Source organism: Phaseolus vulgaris, chromosome 10 (genome assembly GCF_000499845.2).
Source record: "Phaseolus vulgaris cultivar G19833 chromosome 10, P. vulgaris v2.0, whole genome shotgun sequence".
NCBI classification, from domain to species: Eukaryota; Viridiplantae; Streptophyta; class Magnoliopsida; order Fabales; family Fabaceae; genus Phaseolus; species Phaseolus vulgaris.
In genome coordinates, this window is record NC_023750.2 from 4,705,866 (window position 1) to 4,724,223 (window position 18,358).

The 18,358-nt window shown below is 34.6% G+C and overlaps 2 protein-coding genes across 2 annotated transcripts; both read right to left on the bottom strand.

Moving 5' to 3' along the window:
- Window positions 1–3,136: 3,136 nt before the first annotated feature.
- Window positions 3,137–5,383, bottom strand: LOC137819232 (uncharacterized). Its single transcript, XM_068623017.1, has one exon. It carries the CDS (start codon window positions 5,381–5,383, stop codon window positions 3,137–3,139), a length of 2,247 nt encoding a protein of 748 aa, XP_068479118.1.
- Window positions 5,384–7,823: 2,440 nt separating this feature from the next.
- Window positions 7,824–17,300, bottom strand: LOC137818741 (uncharacterized). The gene is made up of 4 exons (XM_068622322.1): window positions 16,954–17,300; window positions 13,516–13,726; window positions 9,236–12,878; window positions 7,824–9,113 (listed from the first exon to the last, which is right to left on the bottom strand). Exons 1-4 carry the CDS (start codon window positions 17,113–17,115, stop codon window positions 8,024–8,026), a joined length of 5,106 nt encoding a protein of 1,701 aa, XP_068478423.1. The 5' UTR covers window positions 17,116–17,300; the 3' UTR covers window positions 7,824–8,023.
- Between the last annotated feature and the right edge of the window lie 1,058 nt (window positions 17,301–18,358).

An 18,358-nucleotide genomic window follows, 5' to 3' on the forward strand; every position in this document is an offset into this window, starting at 1 on the left:
TTGCGATGTTAATCAAGCAAATTTGGTGAGCGTTCGGCCGGCACTCGCGATGTTACTCGAGCAAGCGGGCAACCGTTCTTTCGGGAAGGATTTCACCTGGAGTGAAAGCATCCAAGACCGAGAGTTTCTAGTTAACACTTAGAACTTTTAACAAAAGATCTTAATATACAATAGTTAGTGTTCTTAAATACAAGCTTTAACTGAAATAAAATTTTAAGTGACTCATATTCCAAGTTCTGGGTATTAGCTTTTCGTCTAACGTTTCCAACCTATAGGCTCCATTCTTCAAGTTTTCTTTTACTCTGAACGGTCCCTCCCAGTTTGGCGCTAACTTCCCTTGTGCTGGATCTTTTCTTGCATCAGTTCTCATTCTCCATACCAAATCTCCTTCACTAAAAGTTCTCGGTCTTACCTTCGCATTGAACCTCTTACATGCTCTTCTTTTTACTGCTTCTTCTCTGATTTTGGCTTTCTCTCGAAGTTCTTCAATCAAATCTAATTCTGCCTTTAAACATTCATTGTTAACACTCTAATCTTCTATTCGGCTTCGTAATGTTGGTTCAGTGACCTCTATGGGTAACATAGCATCTGTTCCATATGTGAGATTAAATGGTGTTTCTCCAGTTGATGTCTGCGGTGTGCATCTATATGCCCACAATATTTCAGGTAACTTCTCGGCCCACAACCCTTTCGCACTTCCCAATCTTCTCTTTAGTTGACTGAGAATGACTTTGTTAGCTGATTCTGCTTGCCCATTTGTTTGCGGATGTTCAACTGAGGTAGTTGTAGACTTGATTCCCAAATCCGCATAGAATTCCATAAGCTTTTTATCAGTGAACTGTCGGCCATTGTCAGTTATAATAGAATGTGGAATGCCGAATCTACAAATTATATTCTTCCACACAAAAGTTTGAACTTGTTGAGCTGTTATTTTTGTCAATGCTTCAGCTTCTATCCATTTTGTGAAATAATCAACCGCAACAATCATGAATTTTGTTTGTCCTCGGCCTAAAGGGAATGGGCCAAGGATATCCATTCCCCATTTAGCGAATGGCCAGGGTGAAGCGATGCTTTGCAACTCTTGTGATGGTATATGGTTGAGGCTTCCAAATTCCTGACACTTCTTACAGGTTTTAACGTATTGATTGCAATCTTCACGTATTGTCGGCCAATAATATCCGGCACGACAGATTCGTGTTGCCATTGTTCGCGCACCACAATGCAATCCACATAGTCCTTCATGAAGTTCTCGGATTACATGTTCAGCTTGCTCATGAGAAAGACACTTTAACAAAGGAGTTGAAAACCCTCTCTTGTACAGTTCATCCCCTATGAGGATAAAATTAGCGACTTTTCTAGCCATTCTAACATCAATTTCAATTCCTTGTTCTTGATTGTTAATCACTTCTTTGTATGATCGAATCCAATCATCTTTCTCTGTGGTAACAATCAAACATTCTTCCACTCCAACTGTCGGATTGTGCAAGGTTTGTTGTAAAATGGAGTTGTGCTGAGGTTGTCTTCGTTGACTTGCCAACTTGGATAGAGAATCTGCTTTTGTGTTTTGTTCTCTCGGAATATGTATGATCTCGGCTGTGATAAAGTTTTCCATAATGCTCAAGACTTTGTGATAATACCTTAATAATAAGGGATCTCTGACCTGGTATTCACCTTTCATATGTCCCACCATTAATTGAGAATCACTCCGGCATATAACATTTTGTGCACCCATGTCTTTGGCTAAAACCAATCCTGCAATTAAAGCTTCATACTCGGCTTGATTATTTGAAGTTTTGAATTCAAATTTCAGAGCCATTTCCAAATGAAAGTTCCCTGGTCCTTCTAGCACGATTCCTGCCCCACTCCCTTTCTTGCTGGATGATCCGTCAACAAATACAATCCACGCTTCATGGTCGGCTTCCGTTGTCGGCATTTGGATAATAAAGTCTGCTAATGCTTGTGCTTTGATTGCTCCTCGTGGCTCATATTTGATTCCAAATTCTGACAACTCTACTGACCACGCTACCATTCTTCCCGCAAGTTCAGGTTTCCTTAATACTTTGGCTATCGGGCAGTCGGTTCTGACAATAACCTGATGATTCTGAAAGTATGGCCGGAGTCGCCTTGCTGTGTATACAAGTGTTAAGGCGATTTTTTCAACCCGTTGGTATCTGGTTTCGGCGCTTTGGAGAACTCTGCTCACAAAGTATATAGGCTTTTGTTCTGGATTTTCTTGTATCAAGGCTGCTCCTATAGCTTCGTGAGAAGTGGCAAGGTAGACAATGATAGGCAGAGTTGACATAGGTTTGACCAGGATGGGAGGTTTGGCTACCGTCTCTTTAATCGCTGCAAAAGCCTGCTCGCATTGTTCATTCCACGTGAACGTTTCGGCCTTCCTCAACAACTTCACTATCGGTTTGGACTTCTCGGCAAGTATTGGCAAAAACCTTGCCAATGCATTTAACCTTCCTATTAACCTCTGAACTTCTTTCAAATTTATCGGATTCCTCATATTCATTATTGCTTCACATTTATCTGGATTTGCCTCAATTCCTCTGTTAGTCAACATGAAGCCGAGAAACTTCCCACCTTTGACTCCAAAAACGCATTTTTCCGGATTCAATCGCAAGTTATACTTCCTTATCTGTGCAAATATTTCTTCAAGATCTTTCACATGGTTATCTACCGCATGAGACTTGACAATCATATCATCCACATACACTTCCATATTCTTTCCAATTTGTTTTTTAAACACCATATCCATCAATCTTTGATATGTTGCTCCGGCATTTTTTAAACCGAAAGGCATGACCTGATAGCAATAGTTTGCCATATCGGTAGTGAATGCAGTCTTCGAGATGTCAGGTTTATACATTTGTATTTGATTGTAACCGGAATAAGCATCCAAGAAACTCATCATGGCCTGACCAGATGCCCCATCAACCAACCTGTCAATACTCGGCAAAGGATATGAATCTTTCGGACATGCCTTGTTCAAATCTGTATAATCAGTACACATTCGTCACTTTCCGTTTGCCTTCTTGACGAGAACTACATTTGCTAACCAAGTCGTGTATTGGATTTCTTTAATGAAACCCGCCTGTAACAATTTTTCAGTTTCTTCAAGAGCAGCTTTTCATCTTTCCTCTCCCAACTTCCTTCGTTTTTGAGCTATCGGTCTTGCTTCTCGGCAAACAGATAATTTGTGAGAAATGATGTTATGATCAATTCCCGGTATGTCTGATGCCTTCCAGGCGAACAAATCTTTGTTCATTCTTATTACTGCCACTAAGTCATCAATCATTTCTTCGGGCATACTACCCCCAACATATGTACATTGCGTTTCATCTTCGCCTAATTGAACCGATGTAATTTCTTCTCTTGGCTCTATCCTTTCGTCATCATTCATTCTGGGATCCAAGTCCACCATTGCAACCATGTTTCTTGCTTCCATACTTCCGGTCGCCACTCTCGGCTCTTGGACCATCTTCAATCCGGTCGCATAACACTCTTTCGCTGCTTTTTGATCGACATATATGGTTGCTATGTCTCCCCGTTCAGTTGGAAATTTCATTGCCAAATGTGGCGTCGACACTATAGCTCCCAACTTATTCAACAAAGATCTTCCTAACAAGGCATTATAGGAAGTACGAGTATCTACCACCAGGTATCTGATTGTAATTGTTTTCGTTGCATTTCCTCTACCAAAAGTTGTCGGCAAATCAATATATCCTTTGGTGTCAACCTTTTCACCTGAAAACCCAATTATTTGCTCCTTCAAAAGAACCATGTCTTGTTCTTTCAAATGTAATTTTTTGAAGGTTTCCCAGAACAGAATATCGACTGGGCTCCCTTGATCTACTAGAGTTTTCATTACCGCGTACCTGGCAATTTCAATTGTTATCACCATTGGGTCTCGTTGATCAGGATCAATATCTTGAAAATCTTCATCAGTAAATAACATAGGTGGCAAACTTCTTCTTTTGAAAACATAATTCACGGTCATGGCACCTCTCAAATATTTCTTTCCTATCGTATTATATGTTTCCTTTTCCGGAAAACCTCCAGAGATGGTATTAATGAACCCCCTGACTGGCCTTCCCAAACTGCGTTGTTGGCTCCTTCTCTCTTGAGAATGGGGGTGGCTTCCTCCACTTCTTAGATCTCTTTTTTCGTCTCTTCCTCCTCTTCTCTCCTTTCGATCGTTTTGTATATCAGTCGTTCTTCCAAATTTTTCTCCTCTACCCCTGACATCTTGTTCTGGACTTTGACTAGCCTTCATTCTTCCGACTCTAACAAAGCGTTTTAATTGCCCTGTCTGAATCAACTCTTCAATTCGGTCTTTCAGCGCTATGCATTCTTCAGTGTGATGGCCATGATTTTTATGGTACTGGCAACGTTTGCTATGGTCAGCTCGATCTGGGGTTCGTGCTTTCCTTGGTGGCGGTATTACTTGAAGTATTCGGGTCCGAGTTGTGCTCAATGGTGTGTATTGCTGAAACTTTCGGCCACGGGGTTCCTCTCTGAAACGTCTGCTTTGATATCCTGCCTCTCTTTCATTTGTTTTCTTCTCGTTCTTCACGTCCATCCTTGCCTGATTCCTAAAGTCCCTTAACTCCTCCATCTGCATGAACTTTGCTGCGCGCCGTCTTAATTCATCAAGGCTTACGGCTGGTTTTTTGCATAAGCTATCGGCAAATGGTCCCGGTCTCAAGGCAGTTATCATATGATGCATAGAGACTTCCGGACTGAGGTTTCTAATACTTAAAGCCATCCTTCCAAAGCGTTCCATAAAAGCTCGCAGTGACTCATTCTGTTCTTGTCTTATGTTTACGAGAGCTATAGATGTTAAGTGATGTGGTCTACTTGTAGCGAATTGAGCTCCAAACTTTTCTATCAAAGTGTCAAAACAATCAACAGATAAGGGTGGTAGCCGGGTAAACCAGCTCAGAGCCGCTCCTTTCAAGGTAGTTGGGAAAACCCTACATAGAATGGCGTCATTCCACGTGTACAGACTTATTTGAGTTGTGTATATTGCAACATGTTCATCTGGATCTGTGCTCCCATCATACTTCTCTATTGTTAGACTCTTCCAATTGTCAGGTAATGGGGTCTCTATTATAGTCTCAGAAAACGGGTGTCTTCTGACTGGCGTTTCCACAGCGACACCGGACGTCTCAGGTATCTTCCTTTGTGTAACCCCGAAACTCTCTTCCTTGTTCTCTCTTTCATTAACAAAGTTTCTCGGGGAAGTATTTAATGCTGTTTCTCCATTCAATCTTTGTCTCATGTAAGCATTCTCAGCTCTCAACATGCTCAACTCCTCTTCATTACTCTTCTTCAGTGTCTCAAGTTCCTCCTGCAATTGCATTAACATGGCCATAGTCGTGGCGTTCTGACAATCTTCTTGTTCTCTAGAATGTTCTCCTCTTTCGCTCATTTTGTTTCTCGGCCCCACGGTGGGCGCCAAAATGTTCTTACAAGGACCTAGAAACAAACTATCTTCGCCTTCCACCCGTTGACCTTTCGGCCTTCGCTTCCGGACTCCCTTCTCGGTGTGATCTTTCGGCTTACTTGTTCTTGGTTTGTATTTGGTTCGGAAATCTTTCACGTTTTATTGAATTGCTTGACTGACACTTCCCGGTCAACTTTAATTTACTCCATTAGATCTTTCGGTTTTCGGTCTCGGCTTCCTCTCACAGATGAGTGTGCATACCTGAAAGGTGCTCCGATGCCAAAGTTAGATTCAGTTTTACAGGATATTAAAATGAATTCAACAACCCTTACCTCTCAGGATGACCCTCTATTTATACTACTCTTTTATTGGGCCCAGAAGTTATTTGGGCCTTTTCTTTTTGTATTAAACATTTACTACACATACCTACATATTTGGGCCCAGTTTCATGGGCTTCTGCTTAATAATAATTTCCATTTTATTTTATTTCTTTCGTTATTTAGTTTACTTTCTCAGCTTAGTACACCTTGCTTTCGGTCGGCATAGTACACCTTGCTTTCGGTCGGCATAGTACACCTTGCATTCGGTCGGCTTAATACGCCTTGCTTTCGGTCGGCTTAATACGCCTTGCTTTCGGTCCAATCTCTCGGCCCAGTACAGATACTAATCATGAGATTCTATAATTATTAAATTAATTGCATATAATTGGGTACAATATCGTCAAATATTGCATATAATTTTATAATTATTATTTCCTTAATAGTTACTGAAGGCACCAATCCGAAATTTTACCGGATTTTGTAATCCATAATACAAAAAAATAAATGTACAGTTTCTTATATAGGGATGATTTTGTCTTTGCACAACATTGTGGGATACAAGAAGAAAAATGTAAGGTTGCAAGAAGAAACTGCTAGTTCAGTATGATAAAAAGAAAATCTCATGAAAAGTTTAGGATTCTCTAAGTTTGAAGGAGTTAAATAAGAAATTTGTGGTCAAGGAAAGTCCTTTTAAAATGGAGATGGATCGATAGTAAAGGAAATAATGATTTTAGAAAAAGGGAGAGAAAAAGGGAGAAACATATGAAGTAGTTACAACCTTCACAAACACTTGAAAGTGACATGTGCAAGTAGTTACAACGTAACACATGACTTTGAAAGTGACATGTTGAAGTTAGAAACACTTCATGTGTCTACTCTACTCCCTTAGACTTCCAAGATTTCAAAAGTAGTTACAACAATCGCATGCACTTAAAAGTAACATGTGAAGGTAGTTACAACCATCACATGTGCTTGAAAGTGACACATGGAGGTAGTTACAACCATTACATGTACTTAAAAGTGACACATAGAAGTAGTTACAACCGTCACATGTGCTTAAAAGTGACATGTGAAAATAGTTACAACTATCACATGCATTGACGTTAAAAGTAATTTATCCTTGTACATATAATTTATGACATTATAGAATATTCTTTGATGCGCTTAGAATATTCCATAATCTTTAAAATTCACATTTGTTCTTCCACTTTTTGTGGTAAATCTCCCTTGAAATTTCTTTTTGTTCTTCTCTTGATTCTTAAGTCTGGTAGTCCATTTCTCTTTTTTCATTATATTTCTCTTTAATCCTAATCACATCAATTAGGCAAGGAAAACTAAAAGCAAGGATTTTTAAATGCTTATAAGACAAACCATTTGACTTTTTGCAATCTGATTGTAGAATGATAAATGTTGAATAGTGCTATATTTTTATCCTATTAATAGCTTATATTTAAGCACTTATTTTGTTTTTTGGTTCAAATTTATTTTCTATTACTTCTATTGTTATTTTACATTTTTCTTTGTTTTTTCTCTTTTCGGGAAAGGAAAATGATTTTCATTCAAGCAAGCTGCCTCACTTTAAGGGGAAAAAAAACACTGGAAAGCCAAGAATTTTTTATCCAAGTGCTAAACCTCTTTCATTTTATTTATTCAAATGCTAAAATGTTGATTTTAGTTTATGAAAACATTCGTTTTTTCACCTTCTTCCATCAATCAAAGTGTGAGCTTTCTGTTTCCAAATGAGAAGAAGATAGCAAGTGAGCACCAGTTTTTTGTAGCTTACAAATGGTTGTGAAATGCTAATATGTTATAGCTTTCAAAGTAAATTGCTGAACAGGAACAAGAAGTTTTGCATATTTGAAAATATGTCTCTTGGGAAACACTTTGCCATAGAAATTTTAGTGTGGTAAAGAAAATTCCACCAAACTTCAGAACTCTGATTTTGGTATATGAAACAACAGAATTCAACATGGATCATGACTATTGTCAATGTTCATCAAAGAAAAGTACAGACATAGCATGAGAATATGTACACAAATACTAAGCCATACAATAAAAACAAAGCATTGATCATGAAATTGAGTAACTAAAATTTCTTCAAATATTAACAGCAAATACCAAACTTTACTTTTGGTCATTAGGTAGTCACACTACTAAGACAAGGTAAAAAGAGTCAAACATAGTTTATGATGCATAGTATGTAGCAACAAACAAACCTCAATTAAAACATTTCAAACTATGGAGAAGCTTAGTTTGATGGGAAGGAAGAACTGAGGAAGTCCTCATCCTCACAGTGCAAGTTGTTTGACTCCATAAGAAAGTCAATTTCCCCACTGTTGAATTTCAGAAGAAAAGCCAATCTGATGAGCTCAGAAAGTTCAGGATATTGATCATGATTCTCGCGCAAAACACCCTCTGATATGGCTTCCGAGAAATATGTAGCATATTTGATCAAACTTGCATCTTCACTTTGCCAGTTCATTTGGGTGAAAAACTTGGAACTTTGTGTTTGCCACCTTACCAATCTATTTGTCTTTCTGGTAATGATTTCCCCTGATGATAGCTTCAAATTGTAACTTGCAGTGACTGGACCCTCTGTCTCAAAGAAACTCAAGTTGAGCAGATCTTGAACAGCTTCATGCCTCTTGTTTGGTTCCATTTTTAGGCTAGAACTTGAAAGGAAACCAAGAATAAGCTTAGCCAACACCTTTACATTACAAATGTTACCAGGATCAACCTGTTTGAGTTCAACACCTTTGATCAAGGATGACTCTTCCATGCATACAGATTCAGAGATATTTCGAGCACCAATTTTTCTGTATATGTCAAACAACTCACACCTGGTCAATGGTGCCAAGTTCTGAGGATACCAGACAAAGACTTTCTCGTGTTCAAAAAGTTTCTTCAGATGAAGGTTATCAGGAATGAAAACATCATTCTTATCTAACAAAAATATTTCATTGTTGCCAGATAATGCAGGTAGTTTCACCAAGGAATCAGTAAGTTTCTTCTCAGATCTTGAGGTCAAATGCTTCAACATAAAACTCCAGAACTTAGAACACTGGTCATGTGACAACTGTTCCACTGAACTCTCCCAATCATTCCAAATATTGATATAATCATCAAGGGAGGGCCTGTTCTGGACTTGCAAGGCAAAGGAGAAAAATGGAAGAATATTCTCATCATACAAATCTTCCAATACATAAAATTCTGAACCAAAAAGCTTATCCTGGTCATGTATGACACATTGTTCAGAATTGACCCACTCTGCACTTTCTGAAATCCAAATCTTTCTGGCAGCTTTATCCTCAAATTTCCACTTGTGTTCACTTAAGTACCTATACACATGCACAAGGTTGTGATAATCAGACAGAATGAATCATAGATATGATCATAAGCTTAAAATTTTGAAATAAATGGAGAAAAAAGGAATAAACTTCTTGAGAGAAAAAGGATGTACCCATATATTTTCACAATGTTGTCATAATCAGAGAGAAAGTCAAGGTGATTAGAAAGCAAAAGGCACCCTTTCTCAACGTCAATGGTAACTCCAATTGCATTGAGTTCTTTCTTGTAAGATGCAATTTCAGGTCCATAGAACTTCTCATCAATGAAAGGCCCATCTGTTGGCTTGAGGTACTTATTCCACTTGGAATCAAATAACAAACACTTATCTGGAGACCTATATCCAGCATGTGTCTTCAACCAATTTTTAGACAATTTTTTCTTGAAGTCATCTTCAATGGTGACAACACCCCCTTTTATTTGAACACGGATGCATTCCAGCAAGGAAAAAACACTTTCAGGAGTAATGGTTGAGGGATCTGATGGAAAATTCAAACATTGAGGCACAAACTTGCACCCTTCTTTTACATCAGTAACAACACCAATGCTCTTCAGCTCTTCCTTGTATTCATGTATTCCCTCACCATAGCATTTGTCACTGTCATCAATGAAAGGGAGACGAGCTATTGAAGAGATAGCTTTCCACTCTGGACCATATAAAATGCATTTCCCTGGACGCCTATAACCACCAACCCTTGTTTGCAACCACTTCTCAGTATGTATTATTCTAGAAAATTTTGAAGGGAATTTGTATTCAGCTCCCTTCAACAGCCTGCAGCATGAAAGAAATGACTTGACATGATGTTGGCTAAAGGAAGATTGTGATGCCTTCTGTTTGAAGAGATCAGCAAACTTTTCGATAGCCTGCTCAAAGTCAACCACCACACCTATTTGCTTCAGTTCATCCTTGTAAGTGAAAATTTTCTCTCCATAGAATTGATGATCTATTATAGGAAGACCATTGAATACCTCCAAAATGCAGCCCCATAGAGGATCATGCAAGAAACATTCACCAGGAGTTTTGAAACCCGTCTTTGTCTTCAAGAAGCATGGTACCTTCTTGAGTAAACTTATGAGTTTACTAGAAGAACGCGAGAATTGTATACATTCCATTATCAAAAGAACAGCCTCAGCTGTCAAATTGGCCAAATCTGAGGGTGATTTTAAGTGGTCAATGACAACTTGATAGTTTTTACTAAAACCAACTACCACACCCAACAACTCAAGCACCTCTTTAAATTTGTATATGTCCTCACCAAAATAAGCCTTATCAATGAAAGGGATGGAACTAATTTGAGATGCAACTAGCCATCCTGAATCATACAATACAGATCCTACCGGAGACCTTAGACCATGAGATGTCCGTAGCCAACTTTCCTCTCTGATGCTGTTGACGAACTGGTCTAAGGGAAGATACTTTTGCCTCAGATATTGGATGAAGTCAAGCATCAAAAGAATATGATTCCTGGTTAAAGTTAAAGAACTTGCACGCGACATTAGCTCTCTCCCAATGAATCCACATGCATCCTCACAACTGAACATCACCCCAATTGTTTTCAACTCATCCTTGTACTCTGATATTTGATTCCCATAGAAGCCCTCATCAATCAGTGGAATGTCAACAAGAACAGAACCACTTTGCAAAATTCTTCCTAATGATGAGCCAATTAAGAATGACTTTGATGGTGGTCTCCATTCATTGACTGTAACTTTAAGCCAGCTTCCTTCCTTTATGCATTTCAAGAACCTCTCTGGCAGATTCACACCCCTAGACTTCAGCTTTCGAATCCAATTCAAAAGCAAAAGGGCATTTTCTTTGGTAAGTGGTGTTTCTACAGCAGAAAACCCAGCATTTGGAGGATATATATTAGGTATATCAGAAGCATCAACATGATTTACCAGGAATTCTATGAGCTTCCCATGCCCTGTATATTGGCCTGCACAATCCAATGGTTGCAAGTACTCCTTTCCCAGCTCAACATAATCCTCCCTTCTCCATGGATTTGATACAATCAAGTCTGCCCATTTGCTCACATTTGCAGGCACAAGAACCCCTTTTCTGCATGCAGTCACATGTCCATAGTTGTCCACAAGTGGCATGGAACTACACAAACCTTTAACCTCACTACTTGATAAGTATCTCTTCGATAGAGAGTGATATAAGAAATGGACATATTTAATGGCAAGCTTGGAGTTATTATTTATTGAACTACAAAGGAGTCGTGCAAAAGTGTACACAGTCAAAGTAGTGACACGAACTTGATTTTCTAGCCATTCCAACAATGTCTGCCTGCGGGGTGACTGTAAGATAGCATGCTGTGTGACTTGCGGCATAAAGAATTTGGAGGTTTGGCATGAAAATTCGCTGTTCCAATCAATCATCCAAGAGCAAGGACAAGACTGACTTGGATCTGCTAGGACTACTAGCTTGGCACCACGGCTGTTACTACATTGACTAAGAGTGAAATGGGACAGATTATCATCAGAACCCACATACTTAATTAATGGAATGTCCATCACGTTGGAGCTTTTGAATTTTGACCAATTTGTGGCAATAAACAGTAAAAGCTTCAGATAAATAACTTCTGATGCTCCATCCACAAGATTAGAACTCTGGATGCACTTAGCATACCAATCAGTGCTGACTTGTTGCACCTCTAAAAAGCTGAGAATGTGATCATACTCACTTCTATCAAATGAAGAACTCAAGATTTTTCTTCCATTGTGAGATGACAGGTTATGCAAGTATACTTTTTCTTCCCGAGCCTCAGCCAAAATGTCCCAGAATTCTGGCAGTAGCCTGCTAACTTCACACGGCTTATAGAAGTGCTTCTGCTCCTTGTACGTCTCAATAGGAATGATGTTTTCTCCAAGAACTTTTTCTTTGATTTTCCCCCTCACATGATTTAACTTTTCAAAAGGAGAACTATCAATGGGAAGGAACCTAAAGATGGGTGGCAAACTGGAGATCGGAACCTCATCTGATCTTCCTATGATGAGCGTTCTGAATGCATCCATAAAAGCTGTTGGAACACATTCTAGTATCCCTTGATTCCACTTATTGTCCAAGAGAATTGTCTCCCTTGATGAAGCCAGAACAAAATCTGCTTGAATTATAAAGGGAAAATTTGTTACCATTTCTGTAGGAAGAAATGCATAGACTCCTGGTAAGCTCCTTCCCCTATGAAGCCTCTCCTGATTTGGGAAGGCTAATGTTACAGTCCACTCCTCCACATCCATTCTCCTTTCCACCACATTTTCCAACCTAACAGGAAACTTTTGCTTCCACATATAGTAGCTGCATTCCTTTCCAGAATGACCATTTTCCTCAGCAGAGAGATGAAGTGTGTAGGATTCAGCATTCATGTTTTTCCTGGTGCAAAAGTTAATCTCGCTCGAAATGGATACAGCATTCACAGTATTCAGCTTGGAGTCCTCATTATCTTCCCTTACAGACAGGTGTCTGATTTTAGAAAGGAACAACATAACTTCTGGATGAATGTTTGAGAGCTGCTGCTTCACAGGATTGACCTTGTCTGGCTTTAGAGGTAAGATAAGTGTTGTAGTTGGAAGAGAACCAGCAGCACCACCATATATCTGCTTTATGTCATCAAGGGTTGGCTTCTCCTCAACCCATTCAGGAACTATATACCCAATGTCACAGTGTTGACAAGGTTTCTCACTGAACCGTATCTGATATCCGTTGCTAAATATATAAGGATAAGCAGTGAGCAAAAATACACTCTTAAAACCAATTCCTGCAATTCAACCAAAGGATATTTTCTGTCAAACATTTGCATCTTTTTGTTTCACATGCCTACTTCAACGCATTGTTCTTTTGTCCTTCATTTAAAAGCCTTTTGTTTTATATGAGTCATCCTACTTTTATTAGCATGGCCTTTCAAAAAATACAGAACATTTTACTGAATAACATGTTTAAATGTTGAGAACTATGTTATGCATAAGAAACACAGTCCTGTTTGCTAACTCAAAAGTTGTTCCTAAAACAAAAGCACAATCGGTTCCACAAACAATAGAAAAACTATAAAAATCCATCGAGATTAAGTCCTAAAAACGAAAATATGTTATTTTTCTAGCTAAATGTTATGTATGGATGAAGTGAAATGCAGTACACAAAATTATGCATAAGAAAAACAGTTCGGTTTGCTAAAGCATTGTGAAATTAAGCCTTTGTTATATTTTCTTTGGTAATATCAGTTACAGAGATTCTCTTCACAAAATCAAATTACTAGACAATGAATTGATTCAGGCTAGTTATATGTATGTATGTTTGTCCAATACAATTGATCAACATCTAAATACCATTAAATTGTTTAATTCTTATAACAAAACCACAAAAATATGTTGTTGAGACATGTGGGAGTGATAATGTACCTTTTTCACCGATGTAACCACTACTCCTGTTGCCTTTCTTTGTGGACTTTCCAACACTGCAGATAGATTCAATGTTTTCAGGAGAGAAACCCTTTTCATTGTTGAAGATTAGTAAAGTGGCTGGAGCACAAGTAGCTGTGATATCTTTTGAAGTTATGACGAACTCAAGTGATGGATTCACTCCTTCAACATACTTGTTATCTTCTGCATTCTGTGAATGTGACAAGAAATTTGTGATAGTTACTTAGTCACTATAGTTGAATGATACCATTGCATTATTCTTGTTAATAATATCAGTGAAGGCTAGAAATTATCAAGAGCAAAATGTCTTTTTTCCCTCACATTTCATTAATTTCTACTGCAAAATATATAGAAAGGTTTATGCAGTATAATTTTTTCCACTGCTGCAACCTTTCCACATAATTGAGATAATCACTTTTACTCAACTTTTGCTCAATTTTTATTCTTTTAACCAAAATCACACACGAACTCAGTTGATAACTTACCATTAAAAAGTTTCATATCCAACAATTCCTTAGTGCTAAAAATCTCAAATAAGTAAGATTCCTTTTAATTTTTACACTTTATCACACTGTAATTAGCTCTTAAATTTCTGATAAAGGGTAGTTATATTTAATAGTATGTGTTACTAGTCAATTATACTTATTTGTAAATTTTATCATTCAATTTTTTTTAATTATCCTTTTAGTCCTTGTAATAATATCAAAAGTCAATTCAATGTTAATAATCCATTTTTTTAAAAATATTTGTGATGGTTCTTTTTATTAAATTAAATTATGTTATTACCACGTTTCCTTTAAAAAAAAGTTGAAACCACCACACATAATTGTTTAAAAAAAGTGAGGACCACTTTAAACTTTTTTTAAAAAAAATTAGAACCACATTAAACTTTTTAAAATATGGGGATAAAATTAATTTTTGACCTTTAATGTATCACTAAAAGGATAATTAAGTTTTTTTTTATTTGACCATATTTTATCACATTTTCTATTTTATTAAACAATTAAATATTTAATGCTTAAATCATAAATATATTAGAGTATCAATTGATAATTACTTTCTTATATGTGAAGTATCTATTTATTCTCATTCTGAATACACACATTTTAACTCCATAAAATTCTTCACTAGATATATTAAGTTTTTCTATTCCTAAAGAATTATGATTAATACCTGATTTTTAGTAGACTAAATATGATTAAAACGTTTGAAATAAAAGAAAGGGCTTTAAATAAAGAGTTTCTTAAATAAGAAAATAAAGAAAATAGAAAATGATTTTTTTAGATGTTTTCATCAAATGAAATAATAAACAAATTCTACAATTTACCATAATTAGTACAAGAAACTATTTCTTACTTTTATTTGGGTTGAATAAAATTATTTAGAAAAAGAATAATTAAATATAATAAAATCAGCAAAAAAAATATGAAAACTTCTAAAAGAGAAATTGTAGGAATTATATTGTTATTAAAAGAAATAAAAAATAATATGGAAAATAATAAAATAATAGTTTCTTCACTTAAAATCATAAAAAAATAGAGAAGAAAATATTAAAGATATATAAATATTGATTCTCACTTAAATTATATCAATCAATTATTACTTCATGTTGTCACTAGTAATAGCTAAGAAATATATAGAGAAGAAAATTAAAAAAATTAGAAAAGATGTTAATAAAAAACTTTAACCCCTATTTGGATTAACCCCTATACGGTGAGAGACACATAAATACAAAGAAGAGTATTTTTTTTACCTTACAATGGTGAAGAGAAACATAGAAGAAGGAAGAAGAACTAGAACTAAACCTACACTTATATAAACTTACTTATAATTAAAAATATTAAATATATTTTAATAAAATAAAAAAAATTATATACAATAATAAAATAAAATAAAAATAATTAATTTTATTATAAAATTTAATACGTAGTTTTATAATATATAATCATATATAAATTTTATAACATAATTGATTATATTATAAAATTTATATCTATATATTTATATATATATATATATATATATATTTTGACATAGATTATTTTATAAAATTTAGATATAATCGATTATCGATTATTGTACATAATTATTATGTATATAATATAATTAATTTTAATAATATAATATAATTATATAATAGAATAGAATAATATAAATATATAAGTATTATTAATATTAATGATATAAATATTAAAAAAAATATTTAAAATTAATTTATAAAATATAAATAATAATATTAATCAAAACAAAACTTTCAAAATAGTGATAATAAATGTAAATTAAATAAATTAATAATTATTATTTTTATCTTATTTTGCTTGTATCAAATATTTAACAATATTATTAATAATAATAAAAATAAAGTTATAATATAATACAAATAAATATAATTATTTATATAATAATAAATAATATTAACTCTAAAATGCAATTATATAAATTAATTAATTAATTCTTTTAAATATAAAAAAAAAAATTAACTTTTTTAATCACACTTATCACATAGTACCAACAAAATTTTAAAAAAAATATGTTTCAAAACAATTTATAAAAAAAAGTTTCAATAATAATAAAGAACTTGTTTTTTTTAAATAATTATTGAACTATAGAAATAATTTATAAAATTTTAATTAAATTAAATCTACATAAAATAATTTATATTTTATTATTTAAATATTTTTAAAGAAAACCAAATTCTTCTTAAAGTTCAATTTAAAAACACCAATTTTTTAATACTTTTTCCTAAAAGTTCAACTCTCTTAATATCTCAACTTTTCACTTTTCAACTAAAAAAAACATAAATTCAGAAAAATTAAGAGATCTTAAAATAGGAAGAAAACCAATAATATTCTGTCCTTGATGAAATAAATACATATCTCGATCAATTAAAAATATCAAAACAATTTGATGATAATTTATGTAAAACAGCCCATTAAAGAATCCATTCCCCACCACCTTCAAAGAATATTTTTAGCCATCAAATAATAAGAAAAATGAATTAAATAAATTGTCATTTTGAATCAAAAACAAAGAAGAATAAACTTTTTGTATAACAAGTGTATAACAAGTGAACACACTATTAAATATTTAATGAACTGTTAAAATATGCATAACTTTTAAAACATTAATGTAAAATACTTTGATAGTAAAATGTATAAAAATACTTATTTCTAAAGATGAGTACTCCAAATTACAAATGTATTAGAATATCAATTAGTAATTTCTCTCTTATCTATACATTTTCTCATTCCAAACACATGCAAACACCCAATGAAGTATGCTATCAAAAACATTACTAGGGGAAAAAAAAAATCTAAAACAAGCTAAGTTTGCACTATTAGATTGTGAAAAAACCAAAATAGCATTGATATAAGAACAAAAGTGAAACAGAAAAAAGATGGTAAGTGGGATACTTACTTGAATGAGTTCCATGAGAAAGTGAACATCTTTGGCATAAAGTTCAGTAGAGAGGTTCTTTGTTGCATGATGCAAGTCCTCACGCAAAGGGTTGAGTTCCCCTCCAATGGAGAATTTGGTCCTTCGAATCCTCTCAATGTGTTCCTTTGGGGTGACCTCCATAATAAGGGTACCTCTAACTTCACAAAACAACTAAAGGGTCACTCAAGAAGAAGCAAAGTGTGATGAGAATGTGAAGGGAAGAAGAGTGGTTTGGTGAATAATGGGTCAAGTCTTGGTCTACTTAAAGATGAAAGATTAAAGACTACTTCGTGGAGAAGTAAACTAAAAAATGTTGTTCTTCAATTAAATTTATTATCAATTGTTGTACGATAAAGGGTGCTATCATTATTCTGATTTTACTTTCAGTTTCCTAGAACTTTCCAAGAGACCAATGGGAAGATACCATTGCAAAAGAAAAAATATCAATAGGTTATTTTTAGATTATTGCCATATAATATTTACTAATTTTATTTCTAAGTGTAATTGATCTTTTGTTGGAGAACTTATTAATGGTTTTTTAATGGTTTTCTTTTCTTTTCGTTATATTTTTTTTCAGCTAAAAAGTTTGATCTTGAGCATATGATTTGTCTTGTTACTAGGTGTATTTAAGTGGGGGTAAGAGAGAAATTTATTTTATTTTATTTTATTTTTAATAAGGTTTAAATTATAAGTGATGTTGGTTTTTTTATATAAAAGTAGAGGTTTCAATGTGGGATGGTTCTGGTTCGTCCCGCACTTGACCCGCCCCGCATAGAATCTGTGGATTATTTTTGTAGTCTACATTGCATAAAGGTTAATCCGCATCAGAAATATTTTTTTTTTAAATTATTTTTTAAAATAAATATTTTAAATTTTTATTATTTAGATGTATTAGGTAAATAGTTTTATAATATTATTTTTACAAGACATGCGTAGTAAGATGTTAAAATTTTCAGAATGTGAAATGTGAGGCTACATGAAGAAAATATAAAGGTCCAAAAAAAATTTCTACATTTTAAAGTTATGCGGGTTATGCGGACTAACTCGCTCCATCCCGCACTTGACCCACGCAGACTGTGGATTTTGTAGGACGGACCTAAACGAGTTAGTGGGTTGAAATAAGTAGCTCACCCCGCATTGCCGTGGGCCAACCTACACGACCGTCCCACTTTTTCAACCCTAAATATAAAGATAGTAGACAATATCTCTTGTGTTTAATTATTTTAAAATAAAATACTTCTGATTAAAATTAGTGAATTTTTTTATGACGAATATTTAGAAATTAAGCATAAAACTAATTTTGAGAAAAAAAATGGGACAAAATTTTGCTATCAATATATTAATAATTGCTTTTAAGAATTTTGATGAATTAAGCTATTGATAT